Below are 12,408 nucleotides of genomic sequence, written 5' to 3'. Positions count from 1 at the left end.
GTTTTCATGGCATTCATTGCAGAGATATGTTGGAAATGGAAGCAACGTTTTCAGTGCTTTCGTGGCTATCTCAGGATATTCAGCCTTGACTTTGATCCAGAATGCCGGCAGAGACGTTATGTCAAACATACTTTTCAGCCTGCTGTCATTTGCAAGCTCGAGGAGTTGATCTTCTTCCCGTGCTGACATGGATGATGCGCGGGTAATGAGCTCGCGGGCGTTCAAGCTCAACAATGGGTGTGACAGGGAATGAGGAAAGGTGCAGCTGACTCATATTGTTTCATATCGCCAAATCATATCGTTTCCTCGCGGCCCGGTAGCACATGCTTTGCCGCCCGGTGGTTGGGGACCGCTAGTCTAAGGGACTTATTCCAGCCCGAAATCTGTGATTAGCGGTATTCTGCAGGGATCTGGAATGGGGCTTCTCCCGTTGAGTATGTACATAAACGACCGAGGTGAAAATGTACATGGGTGTATAAGTTTGCAGATGATGTAGAAGACTGGCGAAGAATACAGTGGGGTATAGATCAGTTGCAAGTATGGGCAGAGAAATAGCAGATGGAGTTTAATCCAACCAAATGTGAGGTGTTGCACTTTGGTAGGTCAAATGCAAAGAGACAAGACTTAACAGTGTTGATGAGCAGAGGGATCTTGGGATCTAAGTTCATAGCTCCCTGAAAGTGGCGGCACAGGTTGATTGGGTGGGTGGTTAAGAAGGTATCTGGCATGCTTGCCTTTATAACAATAATAACAACAACAACAACAACAACAACAGTAAATACTTTATTGATTCTGAGCAAGAAACTGCAAAAGATGTGCGTAGACAAATCCACTATCTCCAGAAACACACACAAAATGCTGGAACTCAGCAGGCCAGGCAGCATCTATGGAAAAGAGTACAGTTGACATTTCAGGCCAAGACCCTTCAGCAGGACTCAGCCCGAAACATCAACTGTACTCTTTTCCATAGTGTTGCCTGGCCTGCTGAGTTCCTCCAGCATTTTGGGTGTGTTGCTCGAAATCCCAGCATCTGTAGATTCTCTTGTTTGTAATTCGATCCTCTATCTCTTGGATTACTGACTACCTGACAGACAGATCCCAGTTTGCACTGCTGTCTGAGAAGGTGGTGAGTAGTACTGTCGTGATGAGGCCACAGTTAGAGTGGAGGAATAACAATTTATATTCCATTTGGGTAACCTCCAACCTGATGGCATGAACATCAATTTCTCAAACTTCTGGTAATGACCCCCACCCCTCCTCTTTCACCATTCCCTATCCCCTTTTCCCTCTCTCACCTCATCTCCTTGCCCGCCCATTACTTCCCTCTGGTGCTCTCCTCCCCTTTTCTTTCTTCCATGGCTTTCTGTCTCTTTCACCAATCAATTTACCAGCTCTTTACATCATCCCTCCTCCTCCAGGTTTCACCTAACACCTTGTGTTTCTCTCTCCACTCCCCTCCCCCCCAGTTTTTTAATCTTTCCTTAAGCTTTTTTCCTCCAGTCCTGCCGAAGGGTTTTGGCCCAAAACATCGACTGTACTCTTTTTCACAGATGCTGCCTGGCCTGCTAAGATCCACCAGCATTTTGTGTGTGTTGCTTGGACAAACTTGGGTTGTTTTTTCCGGAGTGGCAGAGGCTGAGGAGAGATCTAGTGGAGATTTTTTTTCCACAGTGGTGGCTTATAGAATGCACTGCCTAGGGTAGTGGCACAGGTAGAAGCATTAGGAACTTTTAAAGAGATGTTAGATAGGCAAATCAATGTGAGGAAAATTGAAAGATATAGGCATTGTGTGGGCAAAAGAGATTAGTTTAGTTAGCATTTGATTACTAATTTTGGTTCAGTGTAACACTGTGGGCTGAAAGGTCTGTTCCTGTGCTGTTCTATGTTGTTTAAAACAAAAGAAGCACATGGGAGATGAGAGTGAAGACCAGGGATGTCATCAATAAAAAAGAAATACACATATTAGGAAAACAGAATTTTAGGAAATGTTACAAAAAGATCATTTACCTAAGAACTTTGGCCAATTCTCCAAGAAGATCCTTTTTTTCCTTAGTAAGGTCACCTTGTGCACGGAGTGCACTGATAGCACCAGCATAAGCTTCAAGTTCTAGAAGAGAAAAAAGAGAAATCGTAAGACTGTAAAATATAGGAGCAGGATTAGACCATTTTGGCCCATCAAGCCTACTCCACCATTCCATCATGGCTATTTTATTATCTCTCTCAAACCCATTCTCCTGCCTTGTCCCTATAAACTTTGATGGCTTTACTAATCTAGAACGGATCAATCTCCGCTTTAAATATATCCAATAACTTGGGCTCCACACCATCTGTGGCAATGAATTCTACAGATTCACCATCCTCTGGTTATAGAAATTTCTCATTTCTACTCTAAAGATACAACTTTGTATTCTGAGGCTGTGCCCTCTGACCCTATATTTTCCCACTATTGGACACGTCCTCTCCATACTCACTCTATCAAGGCCCTCTCCAATGTCCGCACACCTTCCTTAGATAAAGGACCCAAAATTACTCACAATACTCTAAGAGCACTCTGACCAATACCTTATAAAGCCTCAGCATTACATTTTTGCATTTATATTCTAGTCCTCTTGAAATGAATGAATCATATTTGTAATCTACACATTTGCAGTCCAAAGAAAATTTGTTTTGTTACATCATGTTTACCAATCATCTTTCAGCCATACTTCAGATTTTTTATTCTGAAAAAAAAAACATAACTAGTCTGAATTTTTTCAAAATACAATTTATCCATGCATACATTTGAAAATGAAGGATGCTGACTGGGTATCAAATGCTTTAAAATCTCAGACCCATTTTTTTCATAGCACATGTCACAGAATACATTACAAAAACCTAAGCTTATCATTAAATACTCAGATAATTTACCATTCTGACTAAATTAAAAATCTACCAGGATTCTCATCTCCCAGCTGTTTAAGAGCTGAACATAGCAAAACATTAATTGGTCTATGTCAAATAATTACAGCATTAGTTTGATTTCAAAATAGAGTAAAACTTTGAAAAAGGATTTATTAGACACATTATCCAATTACATTTAATAAACAATTAAAATCAATCCCAATCTGCAGCTTTGGTTGGAACTATAATCTGCTTTTGAAGTTGTAAATTCCAAACAATCCAATTTGGTCTAGCAGCAGAGCAACATACCTAATGAAACAAAATTACTCACTTTGATTCAGAATATGCAAGAAATATGAAGTTGACGATGCTATTTTACAAAGTAAATGTATTCACTGCTCCAATTAATTTCCATCATTCCTTTCCTTGTCTATCCTTCCCCTGCATCTACCTTGGTCTTTATTCATGCTCCATCCACAACAGAAAATGTCAGACTGTTTAACATAAAGCATGCATTAAAGCCAAAGGCGATTATTTAATATCCAGACAAATTTACCATTGAGGATCAATGTGGGCCTAATCAGAAAAAAACTCACTATGCTTATTCTGCTTTTCTTCCCAACTTAAGGGCACTGAAGCTGACTGCAATTTGTAACAACTCACCCAATAAAGATCTATCAAGTCTGCAGATTACATGCAAATATGAAAAGGAAGGGAAAATGTGACTCCAACAAAAAAGAAGAAAATAATTCACAATGATCTACCAAGCTTTCGGAGTATTCTCTTGCATTCATCCCTGCTGAGATCCAGAAGAGTCGGCCAAACAGCAGGCATAGCGATATATGTCGTGCTACAGGGTCAGCCCAACTCTGCAACTAAATTGGAGAGTGAGATTTAATTATTCTGCAACGTAACTAGACGGCACCAACACTCAAAATGAAAATTGCCATATGATTCTGAAAATGAAATACTTAAAATTCTAAAGTACCGTACACATGAATCAGGAAGTGCCATTCATAGAAACATAGAAAACCTACAGCACAATACAGGTCCTTCAGCCCACAAAGCTGTGCCAAGCATGTTCTTACCTTAGAAATTACCTAGGGTTACCTAGAGCCCTCTATTTTTCTACGCTCCATGTATCTATCGCTTAAAACACCCTATCCTATCTGCCTCCACCACCGTCACCGGCAGCCCATTCCACGCATTCACCATTCTGGCTGACATCTCCTCTGTACCTCCCTCCAAGCACCTTAAAACTCTGCCCTCTTGTGCTAGCCATTTCAGACCTGGGAAAAAGCCTCTGACTATCCACACGATCAATGCCTCTCATCATCTTATACAACTCTATCAGGTCACCTTTCACCTTCCATTGCTCTAATGAGAAAAGGCTGAGCTCACTCAACCTATTCTCGTAAGGCATGCTCCCCAAACCGGGCAACATCCTTGTAAATCTCCTCTGCACCCTTTCTATGGTTTCCACATCTTTCCTGTAGTGAGGCGACCAGAACTGAGCACAGTACTCCATGTGGGGTCTGACCAGAGTCCTATATAGCTGCAACATTACCTCTCGGCTCCTAAACTCAATCCCATGATTGATGAAGGCCAATGCACCGTATGCCTTCTTAACCACAGAGTCAACCTGCACAGCAGCCTATGGATTCAGACCCCAAGATCCCTTTGCTCTGCCACACTGCCAAGAGCCTTACCATTAATGCTATATTCTGCCATCATATTTGACCTATCAAAATGAACCACCTCACATTTATCTGGGTTGAACTCCATCTGCCACTTCTCAGCCCACTTTTGCATCCTATCAATGTCCCACTATAACCTCTGACAGCCCTCCACACTATCCACAAAACCCCAACTTTTGTCATCAGCAAATTTACTAACCCATCTCTCCACTTCCTCATCCAGGTCATTTATAAAAACTACCAAGAGTAGGGGTCCCAGAATAGATCCCTGAGGCACACCACTGGTCACTGACCTCCATGCAGAATATGACCCATCTACAACCACTCTTTGCCTTCTGTGGGCAAGCCAGTTTTGGATCCACATAGCTATGTCTCCTTGGATCCCATGCCGCCTTACTTTCTCAATAAGCACAAAATGTAACAAAAATCCAGCCTTCAACAGTATGACAAATAACATATCAGTAAAAAGAATATGGCGTCTGTCAGTGATCTGCAATGGTGTCATAAGAAACATGAAATAGATACCAACAGCATTATTACACCTTGTCCAATGTAGGCTGAATCTTGAGAAAAACTGGAACCAAGACAGAATAAATGTGCTATTAGAAACAAAGAATGCTACTCAAAATCTGAGATAAATAGCTTGCTAAAAGGAATAACCTATAAAAACATGGGTGCCAGGCACCAGATTTGCAGCATTTGCACATTTCTTCACATTACATGCCTTCTTCAGTTAAACTGAAGACTTGGATTGTGGAGGAAAACCAGAGAAATGACAAACTGCCAATGCAACACATCTATTTGAAAGGGTGACAAAAAAGGCATGTAACCATATTAGCCCAACATCTATTATTGAAAATAACGTTAGTACATTAACAAGATAATAGTTAAGATATTTGAAAAATTGTAATCCAATCAAGAAGAGTCAGCATGGCTTCATGATAGCCAGTCAGATGTCTGACAAACCAAGAACTTTTTGATGAGAGGAATGAGTAGATGTACCATCACTGGACTTCTAGAAGGCATTCAATAAGGTGGTTCATAAAAGGACAAGTCACAAATAGTGCAAGTTGTTAGAGGCAATATATTAGAATATATTGCTTCCTGACTATTAGTCAATAGGAGGATCTTAGTCAATAGCGAACCTTAAGGATCAGTGCTGGAATTGCAACCATTTACAACATATCAATGATTTGGTGATTATCCTAACCTGGTTGCATCATGGCCTGGTACAAAAACACCAATGCCCATGAACGGAAAAGGAACAGAAAGTGGTAGATACACCCGGTCCATCACATGTAAAGCCGTTCCCACCATTAAGTGTCATGGTAGCCATGGCAGCTTAATGGTTAGTGCGATGCTATTACAGTTCGAAGCGTTCCGGAGTTCAGAGCTCAATTCCAAAGTCCGTGAGGAGCCTGTACTTCCTCCCCATAGAATGTGTGGGTTCTCCCTGGGTGCTCCAGTATTCTCCAAGAGTCCAAAGACATACTCGGTAGGTTAACTGGTCATTGTAAATTCTCCTGTGATTAGGTTAGGGTTAATCAGTGGTTGCTGGGGCTGCAGGATTTAAAGGGCCAGAATTGCACTGTATTGTTAAATTTACATGAAGTGCTGCCACAAGAAAACAGCATCCATCAAAAAACTCCACCTTTCAGGCCTGAATCGGAATCGGATTTAATACCACTAGCATGTGTCATTAAATTTCTTACACAATCTTCTCACTATGACCATCAGATAGGAGGTACAGAAGCCTTAGGTTCTACATCACCAGGTTCATGAACCATCAGGCTCCTGGACCAGCATGGATAACTTCATTCATCACTACTCTGTACTGATTCTACAATCTACAGACTAATTTTCAAGGACCCTACTAGATGCATTGTGCTGAAATCATCTCAAATCATCTACATTTCATCCAATCTAGTATTCTGTGCTCTGTATGCATCCAACATAGGACTTTAAGGTACAGGAGGATGACTAGTAAGAAGGTAGGATTGATCAGGGATAAAGAGGGAAATGTGCCTGGAGGCAGAGGAGGTGCAGTAGGTCCTTAACAAATAGTTTCAGTGTTCATCTGGGGAGGGACTTTGACAAATGCGAAGTCAGCATAAAACAGGCTAATGTTCTGGAGCTAAGTGTTGGAGCTTCTGAAAGACATTATGACAAGCAAGTCCCTGGGGCCAGATGGGATACACAGCAGGTCACTTTGTGAAGCAAGGTAAGAGACAGATGGGGCATGGACAATGATCTTTGCATCCACCCTGGCCACAGGAATAGTACCAGAAGATTGAAGGATGGTAAATCTTGTACTGTTGTTAAAAAAAATATAGACAATCCTAGGAATTACAGACCAGTGATTTTTAGATCAGTGGTAGGGAAACTATGGCAGAAAATTCTTAGAGATAGGATTTAATAGATCTCAATAGACAATAGGTGCAGGAGTAGGTCATTCAGCCCTTCGAGCCAGCACTGCCATTCACTGTGATCATGGCTGATCATCCACAATCAGTACCCTTTTCCTGCCTTCTCCCCATATCTCTTGACTCTGCTATCTTTAAGAGCTCTATGTAACTCTTTCTTGAAAGAATCCAGAGAATTAGCCTCCAATGTCTTCTGAGGCAGAGCATTCCACAGAACCACAACCCTCTGTGTGAAAAAGTTTTTCCTCAATTCCATTCTAAATGGTTTACCCCTTATTCTTAAACTGTGGCCTCTGGTTCTGGACTCCCCCAACATCGGGAACATGTCTCCTGCCTCTAGCGTGTCCAATCCCTTAATAATCTTATATGTTTCAATCAGATCCCCTCTCACCCTTCTAAACTCCAGTGTACACAACGCCAGTCGCTCCAATCTTTCAACACGAGACAGTCCCGCCATCCCGGGAATTAACCTTATGAATCTACGCTGCACTCCCTCAACAGCTAGAATGTCCTTCCACAAATTTGGAGATCAAAACTGTACACAATACTCCAGGTGTGGTCTCACCAGGGCCCTGTACAACTGCGGAAGGACCTCTTGGCTCCCATACTCAACTCCCCTTGTTATGAAGGCCAACATGCCATTAGCTTTCTCCACTGCCTGCTGTACCTGCATGCTTACTTTCAGTGACTGACGAACAAGGACACCTAGGTCTCATTGTACTATGAACATTTATGAACATTTGGAGAATCATAGTCTGATTAGGGGTAGTCAGCATAGCTTTGGGAGGGGTAGGTCATGCCTCAGGAGCCTAATTAACTTTTTTGCGAAAGTAACAAAATTTGATGAATGTAGAGTGGTGGATGTGGTGTATATTGATTTTAGTTGCCAAGGTTCCCCATGGTAGGCTCATGCAGAAGGGCATGAGGCATGGGATCAGTATTGGCTTGCCAACAGAAGACAGAGGGCAGTAGCAGATGAAGTGTCTATCTGTAGGTCATTGAAAAGTGGTGTTCCTCAGGGATCTGCTCTAGGTCACCAATATGACTTGGATGAAGAAGTACATTAGTAAGTTGGCAGATGACATGGAGGGCGGTGGTGTTGACAGAACAGAAGGTTGCTGAGGGTTACAAAGGGACATTGATAGAACACAGTTGTGCTGAGAGGTGGCAGATAGAATTCAATCCATAAAAATGTGAAGTATTTCACTTGAAGGTGGAGGTTATTTGCAGAATTCTGTGGAGCAATCTTGGCCTCCAAGACCATTGATTCCTCAAATTTACAACAGAGGTTAATAGCATTGTTAAGAAGGCATATGGTGTGTCAACCTTCTTTAGTCAGGGGACTGAGTTCAAGAGCCATGAGGTATTGCCGCAGCTCTATAAAACTCTGGTTAGACTATACTTGAGTATTGTGTTCAGGAAAGATGTAGAAGCTTTAGAGAGATTGCAGAGAGATAGAAACATAGAAAATAGGTGCAGGAGTAGGCCATTCGGCCCATCGAGCCTGCACCGCCATGTATTATGATCATGGCTGATCATCCAACTCAGAACCCTGCACCAGCCTTCCCTCCATACCCCCTGATCCCTGTAGCCACAAGGGCCATATCTAACTCCCTCTTAAATATAACCAATGAACTGGCCTCAACTGTTTCCTGTGGCAGAGAATTCCACAGATTCACCACTCTCTGTGTGAAGAAGTTTTTCCTAATCTCAGCCCTAAAAGGCTTCCCCTTTATCCTCAAACTGTGACCCCTCGTTCTGGACTTCCCCAACATCGGGAACAATCTTCCTGCATCTAGCCTGTCCAATCCCTTTAGGATTTTATACGTTTCAATCAGATCCCCCCTCAATCTTCTAAATTCCAACGAGTACAAGCCTAGTTCATCCAGTCTTTCTTCATATGAAAGTCCTGCCATCCCAGGAATCAATCTGGTGAACCTTCTTTGTACTCCCTCTATGGCAAGGATATCTTTCCTCAGATTAGGGGACCAAAACTGCACACAATACTCCAGGTGTGGTCTCAACAAGGCCTTGTACAACTGCAGTAGTACCTCCCTGCTCCTGTACTCGAATCCTCTCGCTATAAATGCCAGCATACCATTCGCCTTTTTCACCGCCTGCTGTACCTGCATGCCCACTTTCAATGACTGGTGTATAATGACACCCAGGTCTCGTTGCACCTCCCCTTTTCCTAATCGGCCACCATTCAGATAATAATCTGTTTTCCTATTTTTGCCACCAAAGTGGATAACTTCACATTTATCCACATTAAATTGCATCTGCCATGAATTTGCCCACTCACCCAACCTATCCAAGTCACCCTGCATCCTCTTAGCATCCCCCTCACAGCTAACACTGCCGCCCAGCTTCGTGTCATCCGCAAACTTGGAGATGCTGCATTTAATTCCCTCATCCAAGTCATTAATATATATTGTAAACAACTGGGATCCCAGCACTGAGCCTTGCGGTACCCCACTAGTCACTGCCTGCCATTCTGAAAAGGTCCCGTTTATTCCCACTCTTTGCTTCCTGTCTGCTAACCAATTCTCTATCCACATCAATAACTTACCCCAAATACCGTGTGCTTTAAGTTTGCACACTAATCTCCTGTGTGGGACCTTGTCAAAAGCCTTTTGAAAATCCAAATATACCACATCCACTGGTTCTCCCCTATCCACTCTACTAGTTACATCCTCTTATGAGGAAGCTACCTGGATCAGAGAACATGTCTTATAAAGAAAGGTTAAGCAACCTAGGACTTTACGCCTTGGATCACAGGATGAGAGGTGACTTGACAGAGCTGTATAAAATTATGAGAGACATGAAGTGGACAGTCAGTACCTTTTCCTCAGGGCTGCAATAGCCAAAACCGGAGGACTTCTGTTTAAGGTGAGTGGAGGAAAGTTTAAGGGAGATGTCAGTGGCCTATTTTTGTTTCTTTAACATAAAGAGTGGTGGGTGCTTGGAACACATGGCCAAGGGTTTCAAAAACTCTTCAATAGGCACATGGTTGTAAGAAAAATGGATTATGTTGGAGGAATGGGTTACACTGATCATGGACACAACAAATTCTACACATGCAAGAAACCTTGAGCAACGCATACAAAATGCTGGAGAAACTCAGCAAATCCTCAGCAAGATCAATCATGGAATGGGTTTATATTGGTCGGTACAACATTATTGACCAAGGGACTTGCAGTATACCATGGGGAAAAACCATCACAGATCAGAAGATTGCTTTATCTGATCAGGACACAAGGGCAAACTTTGAGACTCAGCTTGCTTATCACTTCAGTTCCCCACTCCCCTGTAACCTCTGTGTCTCTGACCTGTTACACTAATCAAAAGAAGACCAATGTAAACTCAGGGTAAAGCACCTCACCTTCCATCTGAGCATCTTATAGCTCTCTGGAATCAATACTGAATTCAACAATTTCAAATAAACAAGTTTCCTGCATGTGTCAAAATAGCGAGTTTTGATGTATGGTCATCCACCTTTAACATTAAATCAGATTTTCTGTCTCTACAGATGCCATCCAATCTAGAACACAGAACTCGATACACCAGTACAAGCCATGGGCCGAACACGATGCAAATCAAACTAAATTTCTTCTGCCTACCCTGGAGCCTTCCATTCCCTGCACATGTATGTGTTTACGTAAAAGCTTCTTAAACACTCCTTCAGCCATTGTAGCTACTACCACTGTATAAAAAAAAACCTTGCCTCGCACATCATGGGTCTATCACCCAGACATGGGTAAAGCCCACCAAACCATTGAGAACATCTACATAAACGCTATCACAGGAAAGCAGCATCAATCATCAAGGATCCCACCACCCAAGACTTGCTCTCTTTTGTTGTTGTCGTCAGGAAGAAAGTACAAGAGCCTTAGGGACCACACCACAGATGATATTTCAGGCTGAGACCCATCATTAGGGTCCTGATGAAGGGTCTTGGCCCGAAACATCGACTGTTTACTCTTTTCCATAGATGCTGCCTCTCCTGCCGAGTTCCACCAGCATCTTGTATGTTGCTTGAATTTCCAGCATCTGCAGACTTTTTCTTACAAGTTAAAATGAATTAAGTTTTCTCACCTTTCCAGGTTCTGATGATAGGTCAATGGCTTGAAACATTAACTGTTTTTTCCTCCACAGATTCTGTCTGACCTGAGTACGTCCAGCATTATCTGATTATACTCTAAGACGCTTTGCCTGCCAGAAAGGGTTTGGAGACCTCTTGACTACTGGTTCCGTTCATCCTCCAGCACAACAACGCGCATGCGTAATAACCAATGTTTACCTCCCGCTCGCTACGCGTCCATAGCGGCCTAGCTAAATGAACGGGGCGGAGACTTCGCTAGAGGAACCCCAGACAGCCGCCACCATCCGAACGGCGCCGCTCGTCCAGGTGAAGCCACGGCCGGTTCCAATACCCTGTCACAGAAAGGCCTTTGCCAACCTCTTGGAACATTCCAGAGGCCCGTAGCCGGAGACAGAAGCCACCTCACCTGGAGCAGTCGAGCTCGGCGCTTATCCTCCTGCAGGGCAGGGTCGTACAAACCCTCGGCATCCTTCGTTCTTTCTTCCCTCTCTCATAGGAAGGGGCTGAAGCGGTCCTCCGGTCTTTTTTCGCCGATAAAAACGGCCCGCTTCGACGCTCCCGTTGCGGCTAATGCCGCCAACAGACAGTCGGGACCTCCAGTATCCCACCGTGCACGGCTCCGGCCTCCGAAGGGGGCGGGCTCAGTGCCGAAATTCAGGCAATCAGCTGCTCGGTTCTCATTCCGTCCTCTGTGTCGGACTATGTTGTATGGGCGACTCAGCGGGTCGGGTAGCTTCTGTGGAGAGATAGCTCAGTCACAGAGCAATACACCATGAATCTAGGCCTTTCGACCCAACCTGTCCATGTAACCCCGTGGATTTCGTCAGGGTGTTCCGGTTCAGAATCAAATCAGGTTTAATATCAATGGCATATTGTGAAATGTTATTTTGTAGCAGCAGTACATAATTTTAAAACTATAATTTATATATATTTAGATATATACAGTATATATGTATGTATAGATATATATTCACATGACCTTGATACCGACAGACTAGCAGAGGGAAGAAGCGCCTTTCATCTCCTTCAGTAGGGACATATCTCCACCCTGCCACCCAATAAATATATATACATATCTGTGTGATTATAGAGAGAGACAGATAATTAAATAAAATAGTGCAAAAAGAGAGGAAAAAAAGGGGGGAAATGGTGAGATAAGGTACATGAGTTCACTGTCCATTCAGGAATCTGATGGAGGAGGGGAAGAAGCTGTTCCTGTAATGTTGAATGTGTATCTTCAGGTCCCTGTACCTCATCCTCAATGCTATCAATGAGAAGAGGGCATGTCCTGGGTGATGGGGGTCCT

At 43.1% G+C, this 12,408-nt stretch overlaps 1 protein-coding gene across 4 annotated transcripts in view; it reads right to left on the bottom strand.

Annotated features, from left to right (window-relative positions):
• The window catches only part of emsy (EMSY transcriptional repressor, BRCA2 interacting), an 89,072-nt gene extending 77,351 nt beyond the window's left edge, over positions 1-11,721 (bottom strand). For all 4 annotated transcript variants that reach the window (XM_072262592.1, XM_072262590.1, XM_072262591.1 and 1 more), the window contains exons 1-3: positions 11,509-11,721; positions 3,645-3,755; positions 2,008-2,107 (exon numbers count right to left, since the gene is read on the bottom strand). In XM_072262592.1, coding sequence (XP_072118693.1) covers positions 2,008-2,107; positions 3,645-3,714 — 170 coding nt within the window. In that variant the 5' untranslated portion in view covers positions 3,715-3,755; positions 11,509-11,721. The remainder of the gene's footprint in view (positions 1-2,007; positions 2,108-3,644; positions 3,756-11,508) is intronic.
• Positions 11,722-12,408: the final 687 nt, after the last annotated feature.

This window comes from Mobula birostris, chromosome 7, assembly GCF_030028105.1.
Source record: "Mobula birostris isolate sMobBir1 chromosome 7, sMobBir1.hap1, whole genome shotgun sequence".
NCBI lineage: Eukaryota > Metazoa > Chordata > Chondrichthyes > Myliobatiformes > Myliobatidae > Mobula > Mobula birostris.
The sequence above is the reverse complement of the archived record's forward strand: the minus strand, read 5'-3'. Positions and strand labels throughout refer to the sequence as shown.